This window comes from Oryx dammah, unplaced genomic scaffold (genome assembly GCF_014754425.2).
Source record: "Oryx dammah isolate SB20612 unplaced genomic scaffold, SCBI_Odam_1.1 HiC_scaffold_12, whole genome shotgun sequence".
Classification (NCBI taxonomy): Eukaryota; Metazoa; Chordata; class Mammalia; order Artiodactyla; family Bovidae; genus Oryx; species Oryx dammah.
The window spans coordinates 63,046,360-63,072,242 of NW_024070196.1; the positions used below are offsets into that span (position 1 = coordinate 63,046,360).

At 47.1% G+C, this 25,883-nt stretch overlaps 1 protein-coding gene across 1 annotated transcript in view; it reads right to left on the reverse strand.

Annotated features, from left to right (window-relative positions):
- Nucleotides 1-542: 542 nt before the first annotated feature.
- MYO1H (myosin IH) overlaps nt 543-25,883 on the reverse strand; it is a 39,157-nt gene continuing 13,816 nt past the window's right edge. The window contains exons 13-30 of the mRNA XM_040250925.1: nt 24,723-24,814; nt 20,288-20,382; nt 16,355-16,401; nt 15,856-15,936; nt 14,998-15,103; nt 13,660-13,777; nt 11,312-11,425; nt 8,449-8,525; nt 7,926-7,994; nt 6,614-6,698; nt 5,761-5,920; nt 5,030-5,113; nt 4,159-4,252; nt 3,893-3,948; nt 2,989-3,124; nt 2,370-2,440; nt 1,906-2,003; nt 543-710 (exon numbers count right to left, since the gene is read on the reverse strand). Of these exons, the coding sequence (XP_040106859.1) occupies nt 578-710; nt 1,906-2,003; nt 2,370-2,440; nt 2,989-3,124; nt 3,893-3,948; nt 4,159-4,252; nt 5,030-5,113; nt 5,761-5,920; nt 6,614-6,698; nt 7,926-7,994; nt 8,449-8,525; nt 11,312-11,425; nt 13,660-13,777; nt 14,998-15,103; nt 15,856-15,936; nt 16,355-16,401; nt 20,288-20,382; nt 24,723-24,814 (1,716 nt within the window). The 3' untranslated portion in view covers nt 543-577. The remainder of the gene's footprint in view (nt 711-1,905; nt 2,004-2,369; nt 2,441-2,988; nt 3,125-3,892; nt 3,949-4,158; nt 4,253-5,029; nt 5,114-5,760; nt 5,921-6,613; nt 6,699-7,925; nt 7,995-8,448; nt 8,526-11,311; nt 11,426-13,659; nt 13,778-14,997; nt 15,104-15,855; nt 15,937-16,354; nt 16,402-20,287; nt 20,383-24,722; nt 24,815-25,883) is intronic.

Genomic DNA, 25,883 nt, shown 5'->3' on the forward strand with positions numbered 1-25,883 from the left:
TCCGCCGGTAGCATCATGGTGTCTCAGGGGTGGTGACGGGGGAGACATAAGCACTTGGTATTTTTCAAAGCTCGCCAGGAGTTTCCCACGTGGAGACTTGCTTGTGAACCACGTGTTACAGCAACAGGCCTTTGCCACCCAGTAAAGAGTTGGGCTTGGATATTTAATACTGAGAAGAATGTCAGCTTCTGGTCCACTGACAACTAAATGTGGTGAGCAAACTGCTTCCTTTTCGTTCAGCGTTTGCATCTGTGCCCCTAGTACCCATTCCTGACTTGTTCAGTGTCGATTCGGACAGAGGAAGAAATAAACTAGATGATTCTGGTCAGTCTGTGAAACTGTTAGTCACTCAGTCATGTCTGAGTCTTTGTAGCCCACCAAGCTCCTCTGTCCATGGGATTTCCCAGGCAAGAATCCTGGAGTGGGTTCCTGTTGCCTTCTCCAGGGGATCTTCCCGACCCAGGGACTGAACCCAGGTCTCCCGCATTGTAGGCAGATTCTTTACTGTCTGAGCCACCAGGGAAGCCCAAGGAGGACTGAAATTAGGATTTTAACCTATAGTCTTGTTTAAAACAGCTTACGCCTCCCTCCCCCAGACCCAGCCACTCACCACTGTTAACTGTCCGTTTTTATCTTTATAGATTTGTTCCTCTGGTCCGGTGTCAAAAACTATTGTGCCTTCTTTTCCAGGACTAATACAAAACTGTAAACTTAAAATATTAATACACAAAGTGATAAATTAGTGACATCCTCCATTATTTTTCTCCCCCAGCTTTGGTTGTGCAAAAGAAATTCAGTTGTGATGCTTACTAGTTTCAAGATCAAATTCCTGTTTCATTACAGACTTTAATTGTATATTTGAGTAATCAGAAGAAAACCAATTCTCCAGCTAGGAAAACGGCCATGCATTCTTATAGTTACTCGCAAATCAATTTAGCACAGCTCTTCCACAGGCATCAACAGCAGGGGTGTAGCTGTCACCTGCTCTGGCCTAGGGGTCCCCCTTTTCACCTGGTGGCAGCTTCCCTTAAGACCATATGCACCTCTTTGGAAAACTAGATGGTAAGACCCCTGTTGGTTCCCTTGGGAAAATGAGTGACACTGACTTCATTTCTTTGGAGCCCTTGTCCTAGGTGCCAAGGAGGGAAGAAAGTTGTTGCAGGCAGGCAGTGCTTGCTTTTCGGGGAGGGGCAGGCATGGGTGAAACAATTAACATTTGCCTCTTCCTTGATCTGTTAATACATTATTGACCAGAGACGTATTAATATGTCTTTTGTTAGCCAAATGTTATTGACTGAAGTTGTATCAATACATTTTTAGAAAGTGATGCAATTAACATCACCGTACCTAGTTGTTAGAGCTTAAAATTGATCAAAGGTTCATTACACCATTTACGGCTGTCATTATCATTCACATTTTGCCCCATCACATTTTTGTTCCAACCTTGTGTGTATCATAAATGCCAAGTCGATTACTGTAAAGTTTTCAAAAATGACACATCGTGAAATTCTGAATGGAGAAGGATGTTTTGGTGAATCTTACGCAGATACTTTTCTCTGATTGCCCGAGCAACATAGATACTAGTGTCTCAGATGATAGCTCTTCAGAATAGAGTTCTGATTCAGACGGTGTGCGTGTTAGACCAACAAAAAGACAAAAAACCTGAGTGACTGGTTCTGATATGGAAAGTGAAAATGGAGCGGTGCTGGGGAAGACTTTACAGGCGTGTCACGTGTCACTGTTGAATATAATAGTGTTATATTCAATAGTTAGTGAATTAACAATTATATTTTTGGCTGGCCAAAATGAAAATTACTGGCCACAGGTGTTAGTTTCTGTAAAACTCCCCCAGTCCATAATGAGATAATACTGAGGGACTTACTGAGTCCAGATGCAACCACCTACCTCCCCTGAACAACATTTACGAGGCTCTCCTTCTTAACCAGCATGGCGAGCTTAGTAACCGCTTCAAATATGTGTTCGCACTGTAAGATGACATCCCCCTGCGGCAGAGAGGAGAGGACACAGCCGTTTCAGCGGCGCGTGCTCGGTCACTCAGTTGTGTCCGACTCTTTGTGATTCTATGGACTGGAGCCCGCCAGGCTCTTCTGTCCATGGGGATTCACCAGGCAAGAATCCTGGAGTGGCTTGCCATTTCCTCCTCCAGGGGATCTTCCCAACCCAGGGATCGAACCCGCATCTCTCTTAAGTCTCCTGCATTGGTGGGCAGATTCTTTACCACTAGTACCACCTGGGAAGCCCTTCAGTCACAGTGGCTTCAAGGAAAAATACCACTGAGGTTTCACTGGGGGCAACTAAAGATATCGGCAGTGTTTCTCCCTGTTAACAGCCCCACAGCCAGCAGTTACCTTTTGCTTGATGTCTGCTTGCGAAACGTGAATGACTAAGATCCCGTCACTGAGGCTGCTGGTGGAGACACCTTAGGGCAGATGCAAAGTCAGGGGCCAGGAACTGGACAAGTTGACACAAAGACAGAGAAAAGAGGCCCGCTTGGGAGTTCCCAACCCCACGCTTTTTCCCTCCTAGCTGGGCTTTATGGGGTGGCAGGCAAATACTCCAGCCGTCAGCGTCTGTGCTTGGAATAAGAAGCTGTCACGGGTGACTGGCATCCTACCTGGATGCTGGAGTGAGATGCCATAGGCCTTTATGCCAGAATCAGGCACAGGCCAGGCCTGGCTGCCCTGGGTTTTGTGGGCACCCTTCACTTAGGTCATTTTTAAAATATTTATTTATCTGGCCGTGCTGGGTCTTAGTTGTAACATGTGGGAATCTGGTTCCCTGTCCAGGACCCCCTGAACAGGAAACCTGGGCCCTCTGGGCCCCCTGCATTGGGAGCGCAGAGTCTTAGCCACTGGACCACCAGGGAAGCCCCTCACTTGGTCTTTCAACAAAGGAGCCGCTTCCTTGCTGGTGCTCCTGGGAGCTGAGTCCACCCAGGGAGTCAGCTTAAGATCGCCTGCTTCTTACCTTTGAGGGTGGGGTACTCTATTTTCTGCTTGATTTTGGCAAGTTCCACCACGTAGGCTGCTTTCTGAGTGAGGATGAGCTGCCGCTGCCGCGTCTTGAAGCCTTTCCTGTCGTATTTAGTGACCGGGACGCTGTACTGTAAGGAGGTAACCGTCACTGCGAGGGATGCTCGAATCACCGGGGAGGGGGCAGACCACCGAGTCCCCTGTCCGCGGACTCCAGCATCGTGGCTTCAGGCACTCTGAACCCTGGCTCTCTGTGAGATAGACGTGATTCCTGGCTCTGCCTATGTTGTGACCTGAGGATTTCAAGGCCCCGGTTATCGGCCTCACCAGGCTGCTCTGAAAACTCAGCAGAGATGAAGACACTCTGCGGGCGCTGGAGAGCAATCTAACCCAGTCACCGGTCTCTGGTGCCCAGGAGACCAAGTGACCCAGCAGCCCCTGAGCCGCCACGGTCACTGGCTGCTGCATGCCTGCGCCCCTCACACCCCCGACCCTCCGTCCTCCCCATTCACAGAAACACAAAGGCACCGAGACCGTAAGTCACCTGCCCAGGGGTTGCACAGCTCAGTTACGAAGCCCTCGTGGGTGCCCGGCACCCCCGTCACGCCACTTCTAACAGGATGTTTAATGATTACGTGCATAGCCGCATTCCACTCAACTTCACAGGACATCAGACACAGTGGGGTGACAGATAAGGGCCGTAAGGACAGCAACGGGCGCCAAAGATTACAGGCCCCCCTCGTCTCAGCATCTGGAGCAGTACAGCTGAGAGCTGGGGCCCCACACGTGCACCCCTGCTTTCAGATAGTGCTTCCAGCCCCGCTTTGTGTAGGAAACACACCCTACTCTCAGACCTTGAGGGGAAGTCCTGTCTCAGGCGAGGACACACAGCTCCTTACCTGGACTTTCTCGCTGCTGAGGAGTTGAAGCACTTTGGGATTAATGTCTCCTTCATCTAAGGAGGCAACCAGAACACAGTGAGTCATCACCAGGTACCAGCCCTGGGCAGAAGCCAGAGGCATCGGCTGGTTTTACGTCCCCCTGTGACCTAGACCTCAAGCTGGGAGATAGCTGTCAGGAAACGCTAGGCGTCAAACATCTTCCTTTGACTTTTTTTTTTTTTTTAGTAGGGCAAACGAGCATGTAGATGGAAAAAGGGACTTACCTATTCGGCTGTTGGCAAAGGGTTGATTTAGGCTTTCTGCATAGCCTTCTTTCTTTCCCCTGAATATTTCACTCGTGACCACCTTTTCCTGCATCTGGTATAGTTAAAAGTACAGAACGGTAGCCATGAGGCTCTTGGGGACCCAAAGAGGTCCATGTTAGCGCTGACTTTCCTGAACAAGTCAGGCTTCTTGGGGAGCCTTGCCACACCTCTGCCAAGGAGTCAGGGCACGCAGAAGTCAAACACATCTGGCTTGGACCAAAGCTCCAAACATTCTACTGCTGAGAGACTGAAGTTGACACTTGGGCTTGTCCCTACTTGCACTGACTTCTTGGAAGTAGAATGTTCACTGTTTGAGAGAGCACTTTCTTCTGGGTCAGAGGTGACAAACTACAGCCTGCGGGCTAAATCCAGTAAAGCGCTGTGAGGGGTGTATATTTTGGAGCAGGACTGTGCCCTTTATTTACAGGTTGTCTCTAGCAGCTTGGGTGCTGCTGTGGCACAGTAATTTCAACAGAAATGGTGTGGCTCACAAAGCCTAGAATACTGCCCTCTAGCTCTTTATAGGAAAAAAAAAAAATCTGCTGACTGGCAGTTGAAATAAAACCACACCTCCAGAGAGGGGGCCGGCTGGATGGTGTTTCCATGGTAACAGTACTAGCAAGACAGTGATGGTGCTTATGACAGTTGCCAGCTCAGGAGGGCTCTGTGCTAAGTGGTCCACGCGCATCTTATCCTCAAGGCGTGTATGAGGCATGAGCCTTGTGTGACCCTCGTTACAGGTGAGACGGTGGATGAGGACCGCTGGCCCTCGCGGGGCTCCACCCACCCCTCTCGGGTTCTGCCACCTGCCCACATGCCGCGTGCCTACCAGGGCTCTCCTCTCGGCGGTGATCCCACGGCAGTACTTCCAGACCAGGTTCCTGGTGCACATCTTCCTGAGCAGATCGGATGCCTGTGTGGGGAGCACACCCGTTTTCCACCTGCCTCCCTCACCCGCCCCCACTTTCAGGCTTTGGCCACCAAAACAGAAGCTTTGAAAGCAGGGCTGAACTCAGTGTGATGTACAAGCACAGCGTTAATACCGGTGGGAGGGGGCCCAGGAATCTTACAATCGCCCCCACTCTGCGCTCCAGACACACAGGGTCCCCACAGCATCTTCTGAGAAACACTATTCTAGGCGACCGTCCCTGAACCCACGTGAAAGGTTCCAGTAAGGACAGAAGCCATTCAGAAGTGCCGTGTGTAAACAGACCTCCTCTGGTGTCATACTTCGAGAGAGAATATGACAGATTCTGAGTTCAGTTGCTCAGGCATCGCCCTCACGGGGAAATGCTTTATCTGGGGAGGCAGCACAGAGCAACAGTCTTCCCTGGTGGCTCAGCTGGTAAAGAAGCCGCATGCAGTGCGGGAAACCTGAGTTCGATCCCTAGTTGGGAAGATCCCCTGGAGAAGGGCATGGCTACCCGCTGCAGTGTTCTGGCCTAGAGAATTTCATGGACTGTACAGTCCATGGGGTCGCAAAGAGTCGGACATGACTGAACGACTTTCACTAAGCTCCACCCATGCCATCTGCCACATGTGTTCTGGAAGGGTCCTTACAGTTCCCAAGATGCCAGGAGGCCTCAGCCAGCTCTTGTCCAAGACGTTCTTCGGGACGTGATGCCGAAGGTTCAAGATGTAATTCTTGCGCACGAACACGATGAACTCCTCGTTGTCGGGACAGAGGGGCCTGTTGCGATTGATGAACCCCTTTATGAACCTACGTGGGAGAGAGTGTTGTTAGTTGCCTATTTCCTCACTTCCTGTTTCTTCACTGAGTTCTCTCCTGCACTGGTTTGAGTCAGCGTCAGCCAAAACGATGGGAGATTAAATTTGCTCACCACGTAGGGCCACGGGTCAAACCTGCCCCCAAAGACACGTTCTATTTCACCCACGCCATGTTTTGGTTTTATTTTGAGTAACTTGAATCTGTTGCCAAACGCAACAAATGGGAGGTATTGCATGAAAGCCAGATTTCCAGCTTTCCTTGAAAGAAAGCCAAAGGTCTGGCCAGACTGGCCCGAGAGCCATGGGCTGAAGCGAGGTGATGACTGCCCCTCTGAGGTGGACTGAGGGTTTCTTCTGGCCTCGGTACCCACCCTACCGAGGGTGGGTTCTTCTTCATCCCAGCTCATGAGCCCTGCTGCACCAGCCTGGCCTCAGAAGGCATTTGACTTTGTGACTTGAGAGCTAGGCTAAGAGAAACGTCAAACGTTGTAAGCTGTGATCACCGCCCAGTGAGGATACTCAGAGGAAGGAGATGGAATGAAAGTCCTCAGGGCTGACGTCCTGCAGGAGAGACAGGTTCTCTACCTAAAGCCAAAAATCTCAGCCAAGTCCACCACCACCCTCTGCAGTACGGCGGCAGCACTCAGGAACCTCCCCGCCTTACCAAAGCCGACGGAGAACTTACTTCCTTACAGTCTGCACCGCCCACTTCCTCCTCTTGGCCTCCTTCCGAGCCAGGGCTCCACGCCAGTGGGCTTCGAGTGTGAGGGCTGAAAGAGGTCGCCGCTGGCATTAGAAGGTGAGCACAATCCCTTAGATACAAGAGCCTTTTCAAGAATGATGCACCCCCTCCTCAAACTCCTGGACGCCGCTGCAGCACTGTGCCAGCCCCCGAGATGGAAAGTCTCTACCCAGAGGGACCCCTGAACCAGGAGGACAGAGGAGCAGAGGGAACTGGGGCATATAAAGGCAAAGCCTGAAACCGTGCTGGGGGCCGGGTTCCCCAGGCCTTTATGAGGGAGCAGAGTGGCCCTCGGTGGCACAGGTTGGTCCCGCCCCTGCATTTGCCCTGCCTCTATCCCGCCCGTGTAGAATTTTAGCCATCTACTCTAAAAATTGGGACATACAAAAATTAGACTTCTGGCTTGTGTCCCAATTTTTAAAAGCTTTTCAGATTTTTTTTCCAGTTAATTATGAAACTCAAAGTGCTTTTCTCGTGTTCCTCATGGCAACACTGTTACAAAAACAAACAACCAGAAATAGCCCAAATGTCTGTCAACAGAACAGCTAAATTGTGGTACACTCATAGAGCACCAGGGGTCAGCAAACTGTGGCCCCCGGGACCAACTGTCCCGTTTGTAAATAAAGTTTTATTGGAACAAAAATTTCGCAAAAACAAAAAATAGAAGTGGTATAATTTTATGGAGTTCAAAACAGTCCCACAAGTGTATTATTTCATGATGCATCCAGAGATGATAAAATTGTAAAGAAAAACAAAGAAATAATAATGCGAAGTTCAGAAGAGTGGTGTGTGTAGAGGGAGGGGGTGATGCTGAGAAGTGATTTGGGAGGGACAGAGCACTGGGGCTCCAAGAACAGTCACGGTGTTAATAACCTTAAAAAAAATTGTCCTTTAAACACACATATATGTTGTGGATCAAATAAAACATGTCCACAAAACAAGTAGAGACTGCAGTGTTATAATCTCTGCTCAACCTAGACAGCATATTAAAAAGCAGAGACGTTACTTTGCCAACAAAGGTCTGTATAGTCAGAGTCATGTACGGATATGAGAGTCAGACCATAAGAAAGAGCGCCGAAGAATTGACGGTTTTGAACTGTGGTGCTGGAGAAGACTGTTGAAAGTCCCTTGGACTACAAGGAGATCCAACCAGTCAGTCCTAAAGGAAATCAGTCCTGGGTGTTCATTGGAACGCCTGTGGATGACAGGGAATCGGTGGGCCTGGCAAACTGGAGAGGTCCTGTCCAGCTCTTACCTGCTTGTCTTTTTCTCACGTACATTCTCCTTTCTAGGCAGCGTTTGTATGTGGCTTGGATTCTCGCAACTTAAAAGAAAACAAAGCTTTTGGTGAAGTGGCTTTCAATTGTGCATCTTAGCAGTTGTGACCTTCAGAAGGGGGTATCAGCAGTGGCCCTGGGGGCATGCAGGGTAGAGGTGACCGAAGAAGTCATGGGATGTGACAGGAAGGACCCTATTAAAATCAGGGCAGGGACTTCCCTGGGGGTCCAGTGGTTAAGAATCCACCTGCCAATTCAGGGGACACAGGTTCAATCCCTAGTCAGGGAGGATTCCACGCGCCAAGGGGCAACTAAGCTCCTGTGCAACTAGTGAAGCCCACACACCCTGGAGCCCATGCCCGCCACAACAAAAGTCACCACAGTGAGAAGTCTGAGCACCGCTCGCCGCAGCTAGAGAGCCCACATGCAGCAATGAAGACCCAGCACAGCCAAACATGATAGATAAATTTTAAAAAATCAAGACAGAGGAAAAAACCATACCCAATTGATGTTTACTAAATTCAAAGGCATCTTCAGTAGCAAACAGAGTTCTGGGGAAGCGAATGAATATTTTGGTTCTAGAAATGAAAAAAAAAATTCGTTTTTCACTGGTCATCACCATCTGTAGTGGGTTGAATAGTATCCCCTCCTCCAAATTCACATCCACTTAGATCCTCAGAATGTGATTCTTGTCAGAAATAGGGTCTTTGGAGATGTCATCAAGGTGAAGATTGAGAAAAAAAACACACTGAATTAGGGTGGACCCTAAATCCAATGAGAGTGTTCTTAGAGAAAGACACACAGAGGGACGTGGGGAAAGGCAGCTGGAAGCGGCATGGGAGGAGCCTCCCGGCAAGACTGCGGAGGGAACATACTCTGCTGACAGCTGGGTTTTGGCCTTCTGTCCTCCAGAACTGTGAGACAATAAATTTCCGTTGTTTTAAGCCAGCCAGCCTACAGTTAATTTGTAATGGAGCCCTAGGAAACTAATTCACCATCCAAACCCCAAGTTACTTCCCTGAGCTTTAAAAGGTGATGACACAGAATATGGATCCAAGTTTAAGAGGAGATCCCACCAAGTGGCAAAGATTAACTAGAAATGTGTGTATGTTTTGATGCCAAGCTGTGTCCGACTCTTTATTGCAATCCCGTGGACTGGAGCCCACCAGGGTCCTCTGTCCATGGGATTCTCCAGGCAAGAACACTGGAGTGGGTTGTCATTTCCTTCTCCAAGGGATCTTCCCGACCCAGGGATCGAACCCACGTCTCCGGCTTGGCGGTGGATTCTTTACCAGGGAGCTACTCACTGATCTCATATTGTCAGCCCACCCCTCTCCCCCAGCCCCAACACTTCAAGGGAAACTTCCCAAGGCAGCCACTGGGGGACAGCACCGCATGGTGTCACAGGAACCCACTTTCTCATCAGAGGTTATGGATGGGGGCAGATACAACCTCTGACCCCCATGACCCACCTCCCTTCAAACGTGCTACGCCCAATTCCCCTCAGAAATCCGGTTTGGAAAAGCCACTGCCTCTTGGAGTAGGGCCCAGAATACAAGAATAAAGGATGGGATGGGGCCAGGGTGGTCATAGAGGGCTATATACAAATTGGCAGGCAAAGCCCATTGGCAGATTCAAAGGCAGAGATCCCTAAGGCTGCCATCTCTGCAGCCTGAGAATGGAGCCTCTTCATGCCCGGGCCCTGTCCTATGCAATCAAATTAATGCTGACCAAAATGACCAACAGAGCAGACGGAAATCATCCTAGTTGGCCCCATTGAGTTCTGCCTCAAGCCTTCAACATGAATGAGAGTCCTTCTGCTTGCCAACAATGACAGCTCTACAGTAAGTATACCCCAAGTTCCAGAACACCACCTTCTGGGAAGCTGGAGGAGCTTTCACATCACAGAAGTCCTACCACCCCCCGAGAAGTCAGGCACACATTTGAGAAAGGAAGGAATCCAGGCACATCGAGGTGAGGGGGCTCCCGTGGCTCCCGTCCTCCCGTTGACACAAAGTTCATCCCAGCTCCCGATGCAGGTTAAGAACCCAGGGCTCCTTTATACTTAATCTCCAGTAGGCAGTGATGTAGCCTTTCTTTCTTGCCATTTAGAGTTTGCGATACTAGGTTTTATTATAAAAGAGATCTGGCTGGTCTTTGTCCCACTGCAGCGTCTCAGCTCCCCAAACCTGTGTGACTTCCCAAGTGATTAGAGCAACAGGGGCCTCTTTTGTTAACGCTCTTGGGTTTTGCTCCTAAAATAGCTTCCAAGCTATACAGGTGAAACAGGTGTCTTTTTAAAAATTTATTTCCATTATGGTTTATTGCATGAAGGTGAATGTAGTTCCCTGTGCTGTGCAGTAGGACCTTGCTATTTATCGATTTTAAATATAGTTTTATATGCCAATCCACACTCCTATTTTATCCCCCTGACCTTCTTTTCCCTGGGTATTGTTTATTATTCATAACAAACCCCTTTCAACTACACCATTACCTAACAAGTGATATTTGGAAAGCCCCTCAGTAACCTAAGGATGGGAACTGGTCGCCAGGGAAACCAGTCTTGAAATTAGAGAGTTGGAAGTTAACAGCCCCACTGCTTTGGAGGGGAGAGGGGCTGGAGGTGGACTGAATGACCCTTGGCTAGTGAGTTTATCAATCATGTCTGTGTAATGAAGCCTCCATAAAACCCCCCAAAGAATGCAATTTGGAGATCTTCTGGGTACACCTGGAAGAGCTTCCTCCCCTCTCCCATATACCTTGCCCTGTGCACCTCTGCTACCCTTGTTCCTGAGTTATATCCTTTTGTAATAAACTGGTAATCCAGTAAGTAAAATATTGGGTTGGAGAAACATTCAAGCTTTTCCATAAGAAGTTACGGAAGAATCCTAATTAACTTTTTGACCAACCCTCTATTTTTCTTGATTCTTTGAACTGCTCTAGAATAATGAATCAAACCCAAGACAGGGGTCATGAGAACCTCCAGTGTATAGCTCGTTGGTCACAAACTGAGGTGACAAACAGCTCTTGTGATTGGCTTCTGAGGGGAGGACGGCCTTGGGGGACCGAGCGCCCCCACCTGTGGGGCATGACACCCCCCCCCAGGGAGCTGACAGACGTGAGTTTCACTGCAGGACACCCAGCTAGCTGGTGTGTGTGTGTTGGAGCGTTCTGAGTGAGTGAAGTGTTGAGAGTCTAGGAGACACACAGGAGAGCATTTTCTTTACAAAACTGCATTTAAATTGAGTGGGCGAAAGTATCTGCTTATAAATCTACGTAAACTCCTGAAGGATGAACCTCCAGGCTCAAGATGGAGACGAACCGATGCGTAAAGCACTGTGACGGTGATTTCCGGGACACTCACCTCCCTAACTTGTACTCCTCAGGTTTGTAGCCAATGTACTTGATCAGCCGCTCTACGCCCTCTCCTGGAGGTCCATGCCAGTGCGGCCAGGTGTCTGGGCACAAGGATTTATACCTGGGGAGAGGACAGGCACATTTAGAAGGCTCCCGGGTCGGGAAGATGCCCTGGAGGAGGAAACGGCAACCCACTCCACTATTCTTGGCTGGGAAATCCCATGGTCAGAGGAGTCTGGTGGGCCACAGTCCCTGGGGCTACAAAGAGTAGGGCACGACTAAGCAACTGAGCGGGCACACACACACACCTTCCACGAGCTCCCCTAGAGATCGGCTTTGCTCTTCTGGGCATGCCAACCACTCAGAGGAGACTTCACACCGAAGTCTCCTAGAAGCGTCACTCCAGTCTCTGCCCCTGTCCTCAGATGGCCTTCCGCCCTGTGTCCCTCTGTGAGTCTCTCTCTGTTGTAAGAACACTCTCATTGGACTTAGGGTCCACGCTAATTCAGTGTGATTTCATCTCAGTCTTTACCTTGACAACATTGCAAAGACCCTATTTCTGATAAGAATCACATTCTGAGGATCTAAGTGGATGTCAGTTTGGGACAGGAGGACACTACTCATCAGAGGTTTATATGAGCAGGTAGATAAATTATTAAAATAGCAGTAGGGGAAGAGATTGTTACTTAATAAATGCATATAAACAGATATTATCAAGACACAAGGCTTCTGGGAGAAAATTCAGCAAGATCCTTGGTAGAGAAAGGGATTCCCAGGTGGCACTAGTGATAAAGAATCTGCCTGCCAGGCAGGATATGCAAAAAAGCCAGGCTCCGTCCCTGGGTCAGGAAGATCCTCTAGAGTAGGAAGTCGCAACCCACTCCAGTGTTCTTGCCAGCAGAATCCTATGGACAGGTGCCTGGTGGGCTACAGTCCCTGGGGCTACAAAGAGCTGGACGTGGCTGAGTAACTGAGCATCACCATTGGCAGGGAAAAATCTGATATTAAACGAAGACTGAAAATAAGCATCCCCAAATGCTGAAATTTCAGAGTGCAGTATCTTGACGTAAGTGGCATAATGCAAGGAATTAGATTTAAAGTATAGCCTATGCCTGTGCTTTTTATAATTACAAAAAAGCTGTACTTCAGAGACTTCCCTGGCGGTCCAGTGGCTAAGACTCTGCACTTTCAGTGCAGGGGGTCTCGTATTCTATCCCTGATCAGGGAACTAAGATCCCACCTACTGTAAGGCATGGCCCACCCCCCCAAAAAAAGTTCAAAAGAAGTTGAATGTTAAGTTAAAATATGGAATTAACAATATTCAACCATGTTAACCTACAAAAACAACCATTTTATTATGCTTCTCTTGAAAGGGTAAAAATGTGTTGTTTGCACACACAACAAGCAGCCCAACTGATGCACAAGCAATCTGAGCCGTGGTGGTGGTGGTGGATATATCATTAAATCCTTACCAAATCCCTGAGAGCAGCTTAATCCCCGTGTTGCACATGAGCAATTAGGGCACGGGGGGAAGAGGAAGATCGGGGATTCCCACCCAAGAATCTGTGGCTCCAATGTCCACCTTCTTACCACTACCCCTGTGTCTTAATTTTTTTTTTAACACTTGCATCTCTTGACAGCCCATGAGGCCAAGGGGATTGCTCCCAGAATGACCCGCAATAAACCAGCAGCCATGGGTACAGACTTCCCCAGCCAAGTTCAGACTCCAGGGGTGTGTGGCCCATGTCTGCCCTCTGGTGGCAAGTCTGTGCATTGGCCCTTGTACTTCCTAGATTCCAAAGAGGTACTGTTGCTGCTGCTGCTGCTGCTAAGTCGCTTCAGTCGTGTCCGACTCTGTGTGACCCCATAGACAGCAGCCCATCAGGCTCCCCCGTCCCTGGGATTCTCCAGGCAAGAACACTGCCATTTCTTCTGGAGTGGGTTGCCATTTTCTTCTCCAATGCAGGAAAGTGAAAAGGGAAAGTGAAGTTGCTCAGTTGTATCCGACTCTTAGCGACCCCATGGACCGCAGCCCACCAGGCTCCTTCATCCATGGGATTTTCCAGGCAAGAGTACTGGAGTGGGGTGCCACTGCCTTCTCCAAAAGAAGTACTGGGTTGGCCAAAAAGCTCATTCGGGTTTTGGGAAACCCAAATGAACTTTTTGGCCAACCCAATACATTAGTGGTTTAGCGAAATGAAGGGAAGGTGGTAAACCAAGTCAGCTTCCTATTCTCTGGAATGCCATCACTGTCACAGCTTCAGCAGGTAAGAACCAAATGAATTCCCTGGGGGGATGACCTTTTATTCATCGCCGCTCACTTCATCGGCCTAAGATCCACAAAACAAACCTTACCTTTGCAAGAAATGCTCGTACTTCCGTCGGTAGGCGAAGCCGGCCCGTCTCACCCGCAGGTGCTCCATCAGCCCCAGGTACTTGACCTGATGCCTGATAAGGAAGTCATCAAACTTGCCTTTGGAAACACAGAAGGAAGAGTGATGGTAAAGGACCCCATGGGTGTGTTTCATCTAAGACAAGACCAGAGGCTACACTCTGACGCTCTCTGGACTAGGTCTAGCCACAGATATGTCCTGTTAGGTTCTAAGTGTGTTTCTTTTAACGGGGGGTGGGGGTTAACAGGAAAATCTGAACTTCTGGTTTCTCTTGAAAAACCACGATGGGACTTCCCTGGTGGTCCAGGGGGTAGGATGTCGCCTTCCAGGGCAGAGGGTACGGATTCCACCCCTGGTCAGGGTCTTAAGATCCCACATGCCTTGTGGCCAAAAGAACCAATACAGAAAACAAATATTGTAACAAATCCAATGAAGACTTAAAAAAAAAATCTTAAGAAAAGCCATAAGATCTGGTCATTCTGGACCTAGACTCTCATGTGGCAATAAGTGCCCTGTAGACAGGGTGTGCCTGCTGCAATTTGCCACAGTCCCCTCCATTCCCTATTGCCTCACAGCCAGCCTGCTTCCCTCATTTGCTCTTCCTGCCTGGCTGCTGTAAGCCTTTGACTGCATGACCTTATTGTGAGAGCATGGCGCAGGTTCAACAAATACCCCAGGCCTAGACCATCTGGAAAACTGTGCACTGGCTGGAAAGAAGCAGGGTGGCTTCCCCTCGCCATTGAGGTCTGCCAGGCTCAGCTGCGTTGGCCCAAAAACTGGCCAGGCTCTGAGCCATGTTCACACGGGCCCACAAAAGTCACCTTCCTACCTATTCATTTACCTTCTATTTCTTTAATACATTTTTTAAAAGCATTCTTTTTTGAAAATGTTATTTTTGGCTGTGCAAGGTCTTCACTGCCGTGCGGGGTTTTTCTTGAGTTGTAGTTAGTTCCCGTGCACGGGCTTCACGCTGCAGTGGCTTCTGTTGCAGAGGACAGGCTCCAGGGCTCAGAGCTCCCCGGCTCCAGAGCGCAGGCTCAGTGGACGTGCTGCACGAGCTTAGCTGCTCTGCAGCCTGTGGGATCTTCCCGGATCTGGGACCAAACCTGTGTCTCCTGCATCGGCAGGCAGATTCTTTACCACTGAGCCACCAGGGAAGCCCCGTTTACCTTCTGTTATTAAATACTGATGACAAGCAGCAAGCCTGTGCTGGTTTTTAGGACTTTACCCCGTCATCATCTTGGTTTTCCTCCCGGCCTCCCTTCCCTCACCTTGGGGTTCCAAACGATTCTCAACTCACTGGGTTCTTTCCTCTCATTGGGCTTGATGCAACGGATGTACGAAGGTTCCTTGGAGATGAGAATTTCCAGAAGGCTGCTCAGACTGTTTTTAAACTGAGTCCCCACCTGCAGGGAGACAGAATGAGCTGACCACACAGCGTTGCTCCCTGTTTATACAGAGAAGGCTGGCTCAAGGTGGAGACTGGTCTTTCAGACCCGAACTCTTAACAGACTAGTTCTAGCGGGATGGCCAAAAAGTTCACTTGGGCATGGTACCGCCAAACTGGAATGAACTTTCTTGGCCAACCCGTTACTTACTACCTGTCACGAGCCATTTTGCCAATGAAGAGAAGGGTTTGGATGTCTTGGCCCGAGAAGCCTGACCTCCATCTGGTGCAGTGGAGGCTGGACAAGCATTGGCTCAGGATGGTTTTGTCACTCAGTAAATATGAAGCGAGCGCCTTGCAGGAGCCAGCATTACCGCTGAGCCAGTCCCCTTGTTACCAAGCTTCCTTTATGAGACGCTCGTTATCGTATTTTCTTTTGTTGATGGGTAATATCTTCCTATAGACTGTAAACCCCACAAGGAGAGGAGGACCCCTATCTGTTTGGTTGTTCCTGGATTCCCCTGTGCCCAGCACAGCACCTGGCACACAGTAGGTGTTCAATGAATGTCTGCCAATGAACACACTGGTTGCTAACCTTGGAAAATATACATTTAGTAAAACTCGTTAGAGAAGGATGCTTCCAGAAAAAGGAGTGGACAGCTTACAAAATACAGTTAAATGAAGTGATTGCTCTTTGGTGCAAATTGGGGGATTTCTGCTGCCTTTCCAATTTTGCACAGGCACCCCCCCCCAACCACACACACAACTCACTGTTGGTGCCCTTCTCCGGTTCTCTAACTCGGCCACCAGGAAGCATTCCTTCAGGATTCTGTTTTTGGACCTGCACAGCACCTGTAGGCAAAGAGAAGTGACCACCACACTTGCTGCTTCAGAAATCACGAAGGGCTCTTCAGGAAAGTTCACATCGGTGTGTCTGTGATGGACCAGAGCTGTTTGCCTTGGGAGCACTTGAAAAAGAAGACGGAAAAGGGACTTCCCTGGTGGTCCAGTGGTTAAGACTCAGCACCTCCACTGCAGAGGGCGAGGGTTCGAACCCTGGGCGGGGAACTAGGATCCCTCATGTCGTGTGTGGTGCAGCCAAAAAATGAAAACAAAGGTGATCTTAAATTGTCTGTTCTAGCCATGACGTGCTGGAATTCTAATAGAATACATCAAAGAGAAAAATCCAGAAGGCCAAACCTCCCAAATCAGTATTCTGAGTGATATCTCATAACCTTCAAAAATACAGAGAGTTAAGTTTCAGACTTACTTCTTTCAGATGTCTGTAGAGGAGATCATTGTTCTTTTCCAAGAATCCTGTAAAACATTGAAAAAAAAAAAACCCTCCTGAATCAATGGCTTTGATTAAAAATATAATTCCATACTGGTTGCAAAGGGAAATCTGAAAAATGATCTCTTAATTAAGAGTTTCACAGACTGGGCAATAATGACATTTGGGGCTGGGTCATTCTTGTTCTCAGGTGTCTGTCCTGGGCACTGTTAAGATACATAATATAAAATTTACTATTTAAACTATCTGTAAGCGTGCAGTTCAGTAGCATTTCGTGAATTTACATTGTTGCACAAGCATCACCACCAGCCATCTCTGAAACTCCTTTCTTTTTCCCCTGGTGGAAACTCCGTATGGGTTAAGCACTAATTCCCCATTCCTCGCTGCCTGAAACCCTTGATAACCACTGTTCTACTTTTTGTCTGTATGGACTGGACTGCACATCTCACATAAGTGGAATTCTTTCATATTTCTTTTTCTGTCTGGCTTATTTCACTTGGCATCATGTTTTCAAGGTTCATCCACATTGTAGCAGGTGTCAGAATTTCTTGCCTTTTTAAGCCTGAAATATGTCCCATTGTAAGGACAGAGCACATTTCGTGTGTCCATTCATCCATAGATGGACACTTAGGTGCTTCCACCTTTTGGCTACTGGGAATAAAGCTCTTGTGTACATGGGTGTTCAGATACCTGTTCACATTCCTGCTTTCAGTTCTTTTGGATATCTGCCCAGAAGTAGTCAAAATAAACTTTTGATGACCTTAGCAAAGCCACTTCTGAAAAACTTAACCTAGGTGTATAAGGTGGAGAAGGCAATGGCACCCCACTCCAGTACTCTTGCCTGGAACATCCCATGGGTGGAGGAGCCTGGTAGGCTGCAGTCCTTGGGGTTGCTAGGAGTCGGACATGACTGAGCGACTTCACTTTCATTTTCATGCATTGGAGAGGGAAATGGCAACCCACCCCAGTGTTCTTGCCTGGAGAATCCCAGGAACAGAGGAGCCTGGTGGGCTGCTGTCTATGGGGTCGCAGAGTCAGGAAGTGACTTAGCAGCAGCAGCAGCAGGCATATAAGGAGCACAGGCTGGCTAACTGAAATATACAAAGATGTCAAACACAGCATTGTTTACAAGAGACAAAGCTGGAAACGACCACAGGCCTTCAGACAGGTGGCAGGACACAGCCCCATGGGGCGTGCATGTAGCTTTTCAGAAGAAACGTGGAGGAATCTGCCACTATGGAGAGTGAATGCAGGTCTGGAGGCAAAAGGCCTAGGTCTGACCTCCAGCTCTGCCACTTAATAGCTGAGTGACCTCAGGCAAGTTACTTAACATCTCTGAGCTCAGTGCCTCATAGATTAAAAGGGGACTGATAATGCTACCCACCTCCCTGAGTTCTGTGAGGTTTAAACAAGCAACAGAGGTTAAGCATTTGGGACAGGACCTGGTCCATAGAAAGTGCTCAATGGATGTTAGCTGGAGTCCAAATCATCGCCAATATCTATTAAATGAAAAATGCAAAGGAGATAACACAAAATAACCATCGGTATTGTTTAGATGTGTATTTGTGTTCTTTAGATATGTGGGCATACACGTCCCCACATATGTAATTATGTGCATAAGATATTTTTATTTTCCAGTTGATTCTTGTGGTTACCTAAGGGAGAGACTGGGAGTAAAAGGGGTTTTTAGTTTTCCTTCTGTGCCTTTCTGTATTGTGAGCAATTTCTAGCCTTATGTATGTATTGGTGAGTCACTAAGTCGTGTCCAACTCATTTTGACCCCATGGCACCTACCAGGCGCCTCTGTCCATGGGATCTCCCAGGCAAAAACACTGGAGTGGGTTGCCATTTCCTTCTTCAGTAGATTTTCCTGACCCAGGGACTGAACCCTCATCTCCTGCATTGGCAGGTGGATTGTTTTTTTTTTTTTACCACTGAGCCACCAAGGAAACCCTACCTTTCTATTACTCTATTCTTTAAACAAAAATCAGTAAGTTATCTACTGACAGAGATTTGTCCTATTTAACATTTTTTTCCTTCTTGGGCTCCCTTGTGGCTCAGCTGGTAAAGAATCTGCCTGAAATGCAGGAGACCTGGGTTTGATCCCTGGGTTGGGAAGATCCCCTGGAGAAGGGAAAGGCTAGCCACTCCAGTATTCTGGCCTGGAGAATTCCATGGACTGTATAGTCCATGGGGTCACAGTCAGACACGACTGAGTGAATTTCACTTTTCTTTTTTATACCTCTACATATTTAAGGGAAAAAAAACCCTAATACATGGTATTTTATTTTTTAAACTTTTTAGTGAAATAAATTTATGTAGAAGTAAAAATTATTTAGAACCTAAAGCAGAGGTGACCAAAGAAAATGTATGAAAAATGTGTTGCAAAAATGTTCACAGCAGCATTATTCATGAAAGCAAAATAGTGGAAACAACTCCCATGCACATAACTGATGAAGGGATAAGCAACATGTGGTGTAACCATGCAGTGAAATCTTATTTGGCGATTAAAAAATAGTAACAGCAGGCATGAACTGTGAAAACATTATGCTAAGTAATAGAGAACAAAGTGGCCTTTATCAAAGTTAAAAACTTCTGGGCTTTGAAGGATGCCATCAAGACAGTGAAAAAAATAACTCACAGACTGGAGAAAATACTTGCAAACCATCTATCTGATAAGGGACTTGTAGCTAGAACATAAAGAACCACACGACTCAATACTAATAACAAAAACAATTTTTAAAATGGGTAAAGGATCGCAACAAACATTTCTCCAAGGAAGAAATGCTAATGGCCAATAAGCACAAGGAAAACGCTCATCACTAAGCATTAGGAAAATGCAAATCCAAACCACCATTTCACACCCGCTAGGATAGCTGGAATCAGAAGACAGACAATGCCAGGAGTTGGTGAGGAAATAGGGAAACTGAGACCCCCTACACTGCTGGTAGGAAAGCAAAATGATGTAGCCACTTTGGCAAACCAGTCTGGCAGGTACTCAAGAAATTAAGAATAGAGTTATCACAGGACCCAGCAACTCCACACCCAGGTGTTTACCCGAGAGAAAGGGTAACATCCGGCCACACACAAACACAGTCATGTTGACAGCAGCAGCATTCATAACAGCCAACGAGTGCAAAGACCCAGTGCCCACCCGCTGATGAGTGATCGGACAAAGTGCAGCACAGCCGCACGGTGGAACGCCACCTGGCACTTAGACAGGAGCAAGGATACGGATGGACCCTGGGAACATTATTCTAAGGGAAGGAAGCCAGACACAAAAGCCCACACGGTGTATAATGTCCAGAATAGGCCAATCTCCAGACAGAAAGTTGACTGGTTTGTTGCCCAGGGCTCTGGAAGATGGGCTAGGGGAAAATGGGGAGTGGCTGCTAACGTGTATAGGGGTTCTTTCTTGGGGTGATGGGGTGATTCTGAAATAGAATGTGGTGACAGGTGCCCAAGTTGCACAGTGAATACACTAAACACATGTCAACTGTACACTTTAAATGAGTGAAACAGAGGCTATGTGAATCATCTCAGGAAAGTAGTGGTATATAAAATTACTACATTTTATAATACTTAAAAAATTTTTTTTGATGTGGAACATTTTAAAAGTCTTTATTGAATTTGTTACAATATTGCTTCTTTTTAAAAATTTTTCCTATATTGCTTCTGTTTTATGTTTTGGTTGGTTGGCTGCGATTCATGAGGGATCTTAGTTCCCAACCATGCTTGCGTTTAAGGCATGGTTAACCACTGGATCACCAGGGAAGTCCCTAAAATACTTCTGAAATGCCGTGATTGCAGTGGGGCTAGGGAACATTTGAGATGGATATGCAGCATGGTTAGAGTGGACTCGGGGGCACCTGCATGGCTGTGACCTATGACCTTTACCCCACAGACACTCACCCCTGGTGCAGTATGTGACCTCTCCCGCGTAGTGGAAGAGCCGAAACTCCATCCAGCCAATCTTCTTTCTGCCCTTCGGACCCGCCAGCTTCCGGCTAAAGCAGGACAGAAACAGACAGGAGCTGAACCTTTCTACTTCACTGCAACAAAATGCACCAATGTATAAAGCAAAAGCTGTTTAGGATTGTGACAATCAGCTGAAGGTCAGCACTGAAATCTATTTCAACTATTTCTTCCGGCCACAGACCAAGGTCTCACTAAAATTAGACCCTTCCTTCTCATGAGCTCTGAGGGATGAAAAACGTACATGAGCCACACAAACACATTTACTTGTACAATGAAATAAGGTTCACTTTCCTTGGTGATGACTCAAAACCGATTTTACTACTTTACATTTTTATGACATGGAGAGACTAAAATATTCACCAAACATTGTTTTTCAGATTCGGGTGATTTACAGTTTTTTACAACTGTTCTTGAAAAGCATATACAGGTATATTGATAGCACTCATATCTGAAGTGCACAGCTCAATGAATTTTTGCAAACCGAATTCTCCTGTGTAAATAATACCAGATCAAAAGACAGAACATTTCTATTCCCTGAGAACCCCCCACCTCGAGCCCTCTCCAGGTACAGTCTGACATCTAACAGAACAGGTTGTTTAATGGCAACCCACTCCAGTACTCTTGCCTTAAGAATCCCAGGGATGGGGGAGCCTGGTGGGCTGCCGTCTTCTATGGGGTCGCACAGAGTCAGACACGACCGAAGCGACTTAGCAGCAGCAGCAGCAGTACTCGGAGGAAGTGGAACCATATGGTGTGTGCTCCTGTGCATCTGGTTTCTCTTGATTACATGTTTTTGTGATTTATCTACATCACTGCCTGTATTTAGATTGTTCGTTCTCCTGGCCATATATTATCCCAATCTGTAAAGATGTTACAATTCATTTTCCCAATCTTTTTTAAAAATTTTACTTATTTATTCTTGGCTGTGCTGGGTCTTTGTTGCTGCCCAGACCTTTCTCTAGTTGCGGAGAATGGGGATTACTCTCTTGTTGCGGAGCATGGGCTCCAGGGCTTCAGCACTTGCCGTTCCCAGGCTCTAGAGCACAGGCTCAGTAGTTGTGGTGCATGAGCTTCGTTGCTGCAAGGCATGTGGGATCTTCCCGGACCAGGGATCAAACCTGTGTCTCCTGAATTGGGAGGCAGATTCCTTACCACTGAACCACCAGGAAGTCCTATTTTTCCAGTCTTGATTCATATACTTATCCAATTCCACTCACTTATCCTTTAAACATTCTAAAGGTTTGATAAAGCCACTGCCATATATTGAATGTCTGCCATGACCAGGAATTACACTAGGTGATTTACATGGTCATTTACAATGCTCTATGGCAGGCATATTAATTATCCCAGGGATGGAGGAGCCCGGTGAGCTGCCGTCTGTGGGGTCACACAGAGTCAGACACGACTGAAGCAACTTAGCAGCAGCAGCAGCAGAAGGGGAAACTCAAACTCAGGAGTACTTACTGCTTGCCTAAAGTCCTGTGTCTATTAAGTGTCTGAGCTGGGATTCAAAACCAGGTCCCTATGACTCCAGAGCACATGCCCTTAAATTCTCTCCTCCTCATCTCAGAGTGCATTCCATTTCTAGTTGACTTCCTGGGACTCTAAATGCTCTGTGTCTTCATCTGTGGGGAGGTGATGTGGGTACACACACATGTAATGATTCACCAGGTTGCACACTTCACATCTACACACATCACTGCCTGTGTTTTACACCTGAATTTTTTTGACTATTTCATGCATGTGGACATGCCCAGAATGAAATGATGATAAATAAAGATACAAAATCTTAAAAAAAGAATTCTACTTGGAATTCACATGAGCTTGACTCCTACCAATGAAAGTTGTGTGCTGGTGTATCATCATGCTATTTCTATGTATGAATTAGTAGCTGGGCCTTTCTATGTATGAATTAGTCCAGCGGTCAAGACTCTGAGCTTCCAATACAGAGAGCGTGGATTTGATCTCTGGTTGAGGAACTGGTTGTGGCCACAGGACTGGAAAAGGTCAGTTTTCATTCCAATTCCAAAGAAAGGCAATGACAAAGAATGCTCAAACTACTGCACAATTGCACTCATCTCACATGCTAGTAAAGTAATGCTCAAAATTCTCCAAGCCAGACTTCAGCAATACGTGAACCGTGAACTCCCTGATGTTCAAGCTGGTTTTAGAAAAGGCAGAGGAACCAGAGATCAAATTGCCAATAGCCGCTGGATCATGGAAAAGGCAAGAGAGTTCCAGAAAAACATCTATTTCTGCTTTAATGACTATGCCACAGGCTTTGACTGTGTGGATCACAATAAACTGTGGAAAAATCTGAAAGAGATGGGAATCCCAGACCACCTGACCTGCCTCCTGAGAAATCTGTATGCAGGTCAGGAAGCAACAGTTAGAACTGGACATGGAACAACAGACTGGTTCCAAATAGGAAAAGGAGTATGTCAAGGATGTATATTTTCACCCTGCTTATTTAACTTCTATGCAGAGTACATCATGAGAAACGCTGGACTGGAAGAAACACAAGCTGGAATCAAGATTGCTGGGAGAAATATCAATAACCTCAGATATGCAGATGACACCACCCTTATGGCAGAAAGTGAAGAGGAACTCAAAAGCCTCTTGATGAAAGTGAAAGTGGAGAGTGAAAAAGTTGGCCTAAAGCTCAACATTCAGAAAACGAAGATCATGGCATCTGGTCCCATCACTTCATGGGAAATAGATGGGGAAACAGTGGCAATAGTGCCAGACTTTATTTTTTGGGGCTCCAAAATCACTGCAGATGGTGATTGCAGCCATGAAATTAAAAGATGCTTACTCTTTGGAAGAAAAGTTATGACCAACCTAGATAGTATATTCAAAAGCAGAGACATTACTTTGCCGACTAAGGTCCGTCTAGTCAAGGCTATGGTTTTTCCTGTGGTCATGTATGGATGTGAGAGTTGGACTGTGAAGAAGGCTGAGCGCCAAAGAATTGATGCTTTTGAACTGTGGTGTTGGAGGAGACTCTTGAGAGTCCCTTGGACTGCAAGGAGATCCAACCAGTCCATTCTGAAGGAGATCAGCCCTGGGATTTCTTTGGAAGGAATGATGCTAAAGCTGAAGCTCCAGTACTTTGGCCACCTCATGCGAAGAGCTGACTCATTGGAAAAGACTCTGATGCTGGGAGGGATTGGGGGCAGGAGGAGAAGGGGACGACCAAGGATGAGATGGCTGGATGGCATCACGGACTCGATGGACGTGAGTCTGAGTGAACTCCAGGGGTTGGTGATGGACAGGGAGGCCTGGTGTGCTGCGATTCATGGGGTCGCAAAGAGTCGGACATAACTGAGTGACTGAACTGAAGAACTAAGATGTTGCACAGCACAGCCAAAACCAAATTAGTAGTAGCTATACTATTGGGGAGCAATACTAAGGGGGCTACCCTTGTGACTTAGCTGGTAAAGGATCTGCCTGCAATGCGGAAGACCTGGGTTTGATCCCTGGATTGGGAAGATCCCCTGGAGAAGTGAAAGAATACCCACTCCAGTATTCTGGCCTGGAGAATTCCACGGACTGTATAGTCCATGGGGTTGCAAAGAGTCAGACACGACTGAGCAACTTTCACTTTCGCTTTCATACTATTGGGGAGAACTGTCCACATACCTAAGAAAATGATGTACAGTTGACCCTTGAACAACATGGGGCTTACGGATTCCACACAGTCAACAAATTGGGTGTAACTCATAATTGGCCTTCTGTATCCATGGATTCAACCAACAGGGGATGGGGTCATGTAGTACTATAGCATTTACTATTGAGAAGAAGGCAATGGCACCCCACTCCAGTACTCTCGCCTGGAAAATCCCATGGATGGAGGAGCCTGGTGGGCTGCCGTCTATGGGGTTGCACAGAGTCGGACACGACTGAGCGACTTCACTTTCACTTTTCACTTTCACGCATTGGAGAAGGAAATGGCAACCCACTCCAGTGTTCTTGCCTGGAGAATCCCAGGGACGGGGGAGCCTGGTGGGCTGCTGTCTGTGCGGTTGCACAGAGTCAAGACACGACTGAAGCGACTTAGCAGCATTGAGAAGAAAAACCCATGTATAAGTGGATCAGCACAGTTGAAACCAGTATTGTTCAAAGGTCAACTATACAGGGGACTTCCCTGGTGGTCCAGGGGCTCAGACTCCATGCTTCTAATGGAGGAGATCCAGGCTCAATCCCTGGTCCAGGAACAAGATTCCACAGGCCATAACGAAAGAGTTTGCATGCTGCAACTGATCCTGTATGCCATGACTAAGACCCAGCACAGCCATATACACTAGAAGTCAACTCCAAAACTACATGAGCATACCCCATGCAACAGCCTGGCAAATGAGACACCTACGTTTCAAAGTGTGCGTGCTTTCCCACTTTCTCCTCCAACCTCTCCAGGAAACTCAAGTCTGTAGCAGGACCAGGACGAACACATTCTTCATCCTTCAAAACAGAAACAGAAGTTTCCGGTCACAGCACCACACTTCATCAATTCCAAGTTTAAATGCTCCCAGCAGCTGTGGCAAAATGTAGTGGACTGAAATATATCATCTCGTGCACAAGTCTGGGTCAACATTTCCAGGGGGAAGAAGGGGTAATCATCTTATCAAATCTGATTAGGGAACCATGGAACCAGAGGGACTGGAAACTCCCTGAAAAGTCAGCTCTCCCACCTATCTGACGTCTATTTCCAAAGACTTCCCAGGGACACTTTGCAGCTTCCACAACCAGCTGGGACACTCAACTTCAGTGTCTCTTAACCAGTCTTAGCCAGCTGGCCAACAACATACCCTCTTTAATGAGGAGCAAAGCCTTCAGAAAAAGCAAGCCATAAAACTAGTTAAGTCTAACCTTCCCCAGTTCACAAGCTGTTTTTACTTTCTATGTTGGGTCCTCAACAGTGATAACATTTAATTGACCGTCTTAAAAAAATAAAAAAGAACCGAAAGAATTCCATGGTGGTTCAGCGGCTAGAACTCTGTGCTTCCACTGCAGGGGGAGTGGGTTCAATCCCTGGTCAGGGAACTAAGATCCTCCATGCCAAGTAGTATGGCCAAAAGACAGAAGCAGAGAACGTCTTCTACACCCACCACTTGCAGACCCATAATATGTAACAAGACTGAGAAATAAAGCTTAAAAAATAATGAATCAAAATTGACATATGCACGCTACTTTATTTAAAACAGATAACCAACAAAGACCTACTGCATAGTACAGGGAACTCTGCTCAGTATTCTGTAATAACCTAAATGGGAAAAGAATTTGAAAAAGAATAGATATATGTATATATGTAACTGAATCCCTTTCTGTATAACTGAAACTAGCGCTATAGTCCAATATAAAATATTTTTTAAAATGAATCAACCATGTAGCTTTTATTAAAACAACAAGAAAACTGGGTTCAGCTTGGTGAGACAATTCTTACAAAGCAACATTTCTATGCTCTCTGAATCCATCTATGGCAAACCATAGATGAATTTGAATAAGAGGGGAAAGCTCAGTCTAAAACTGG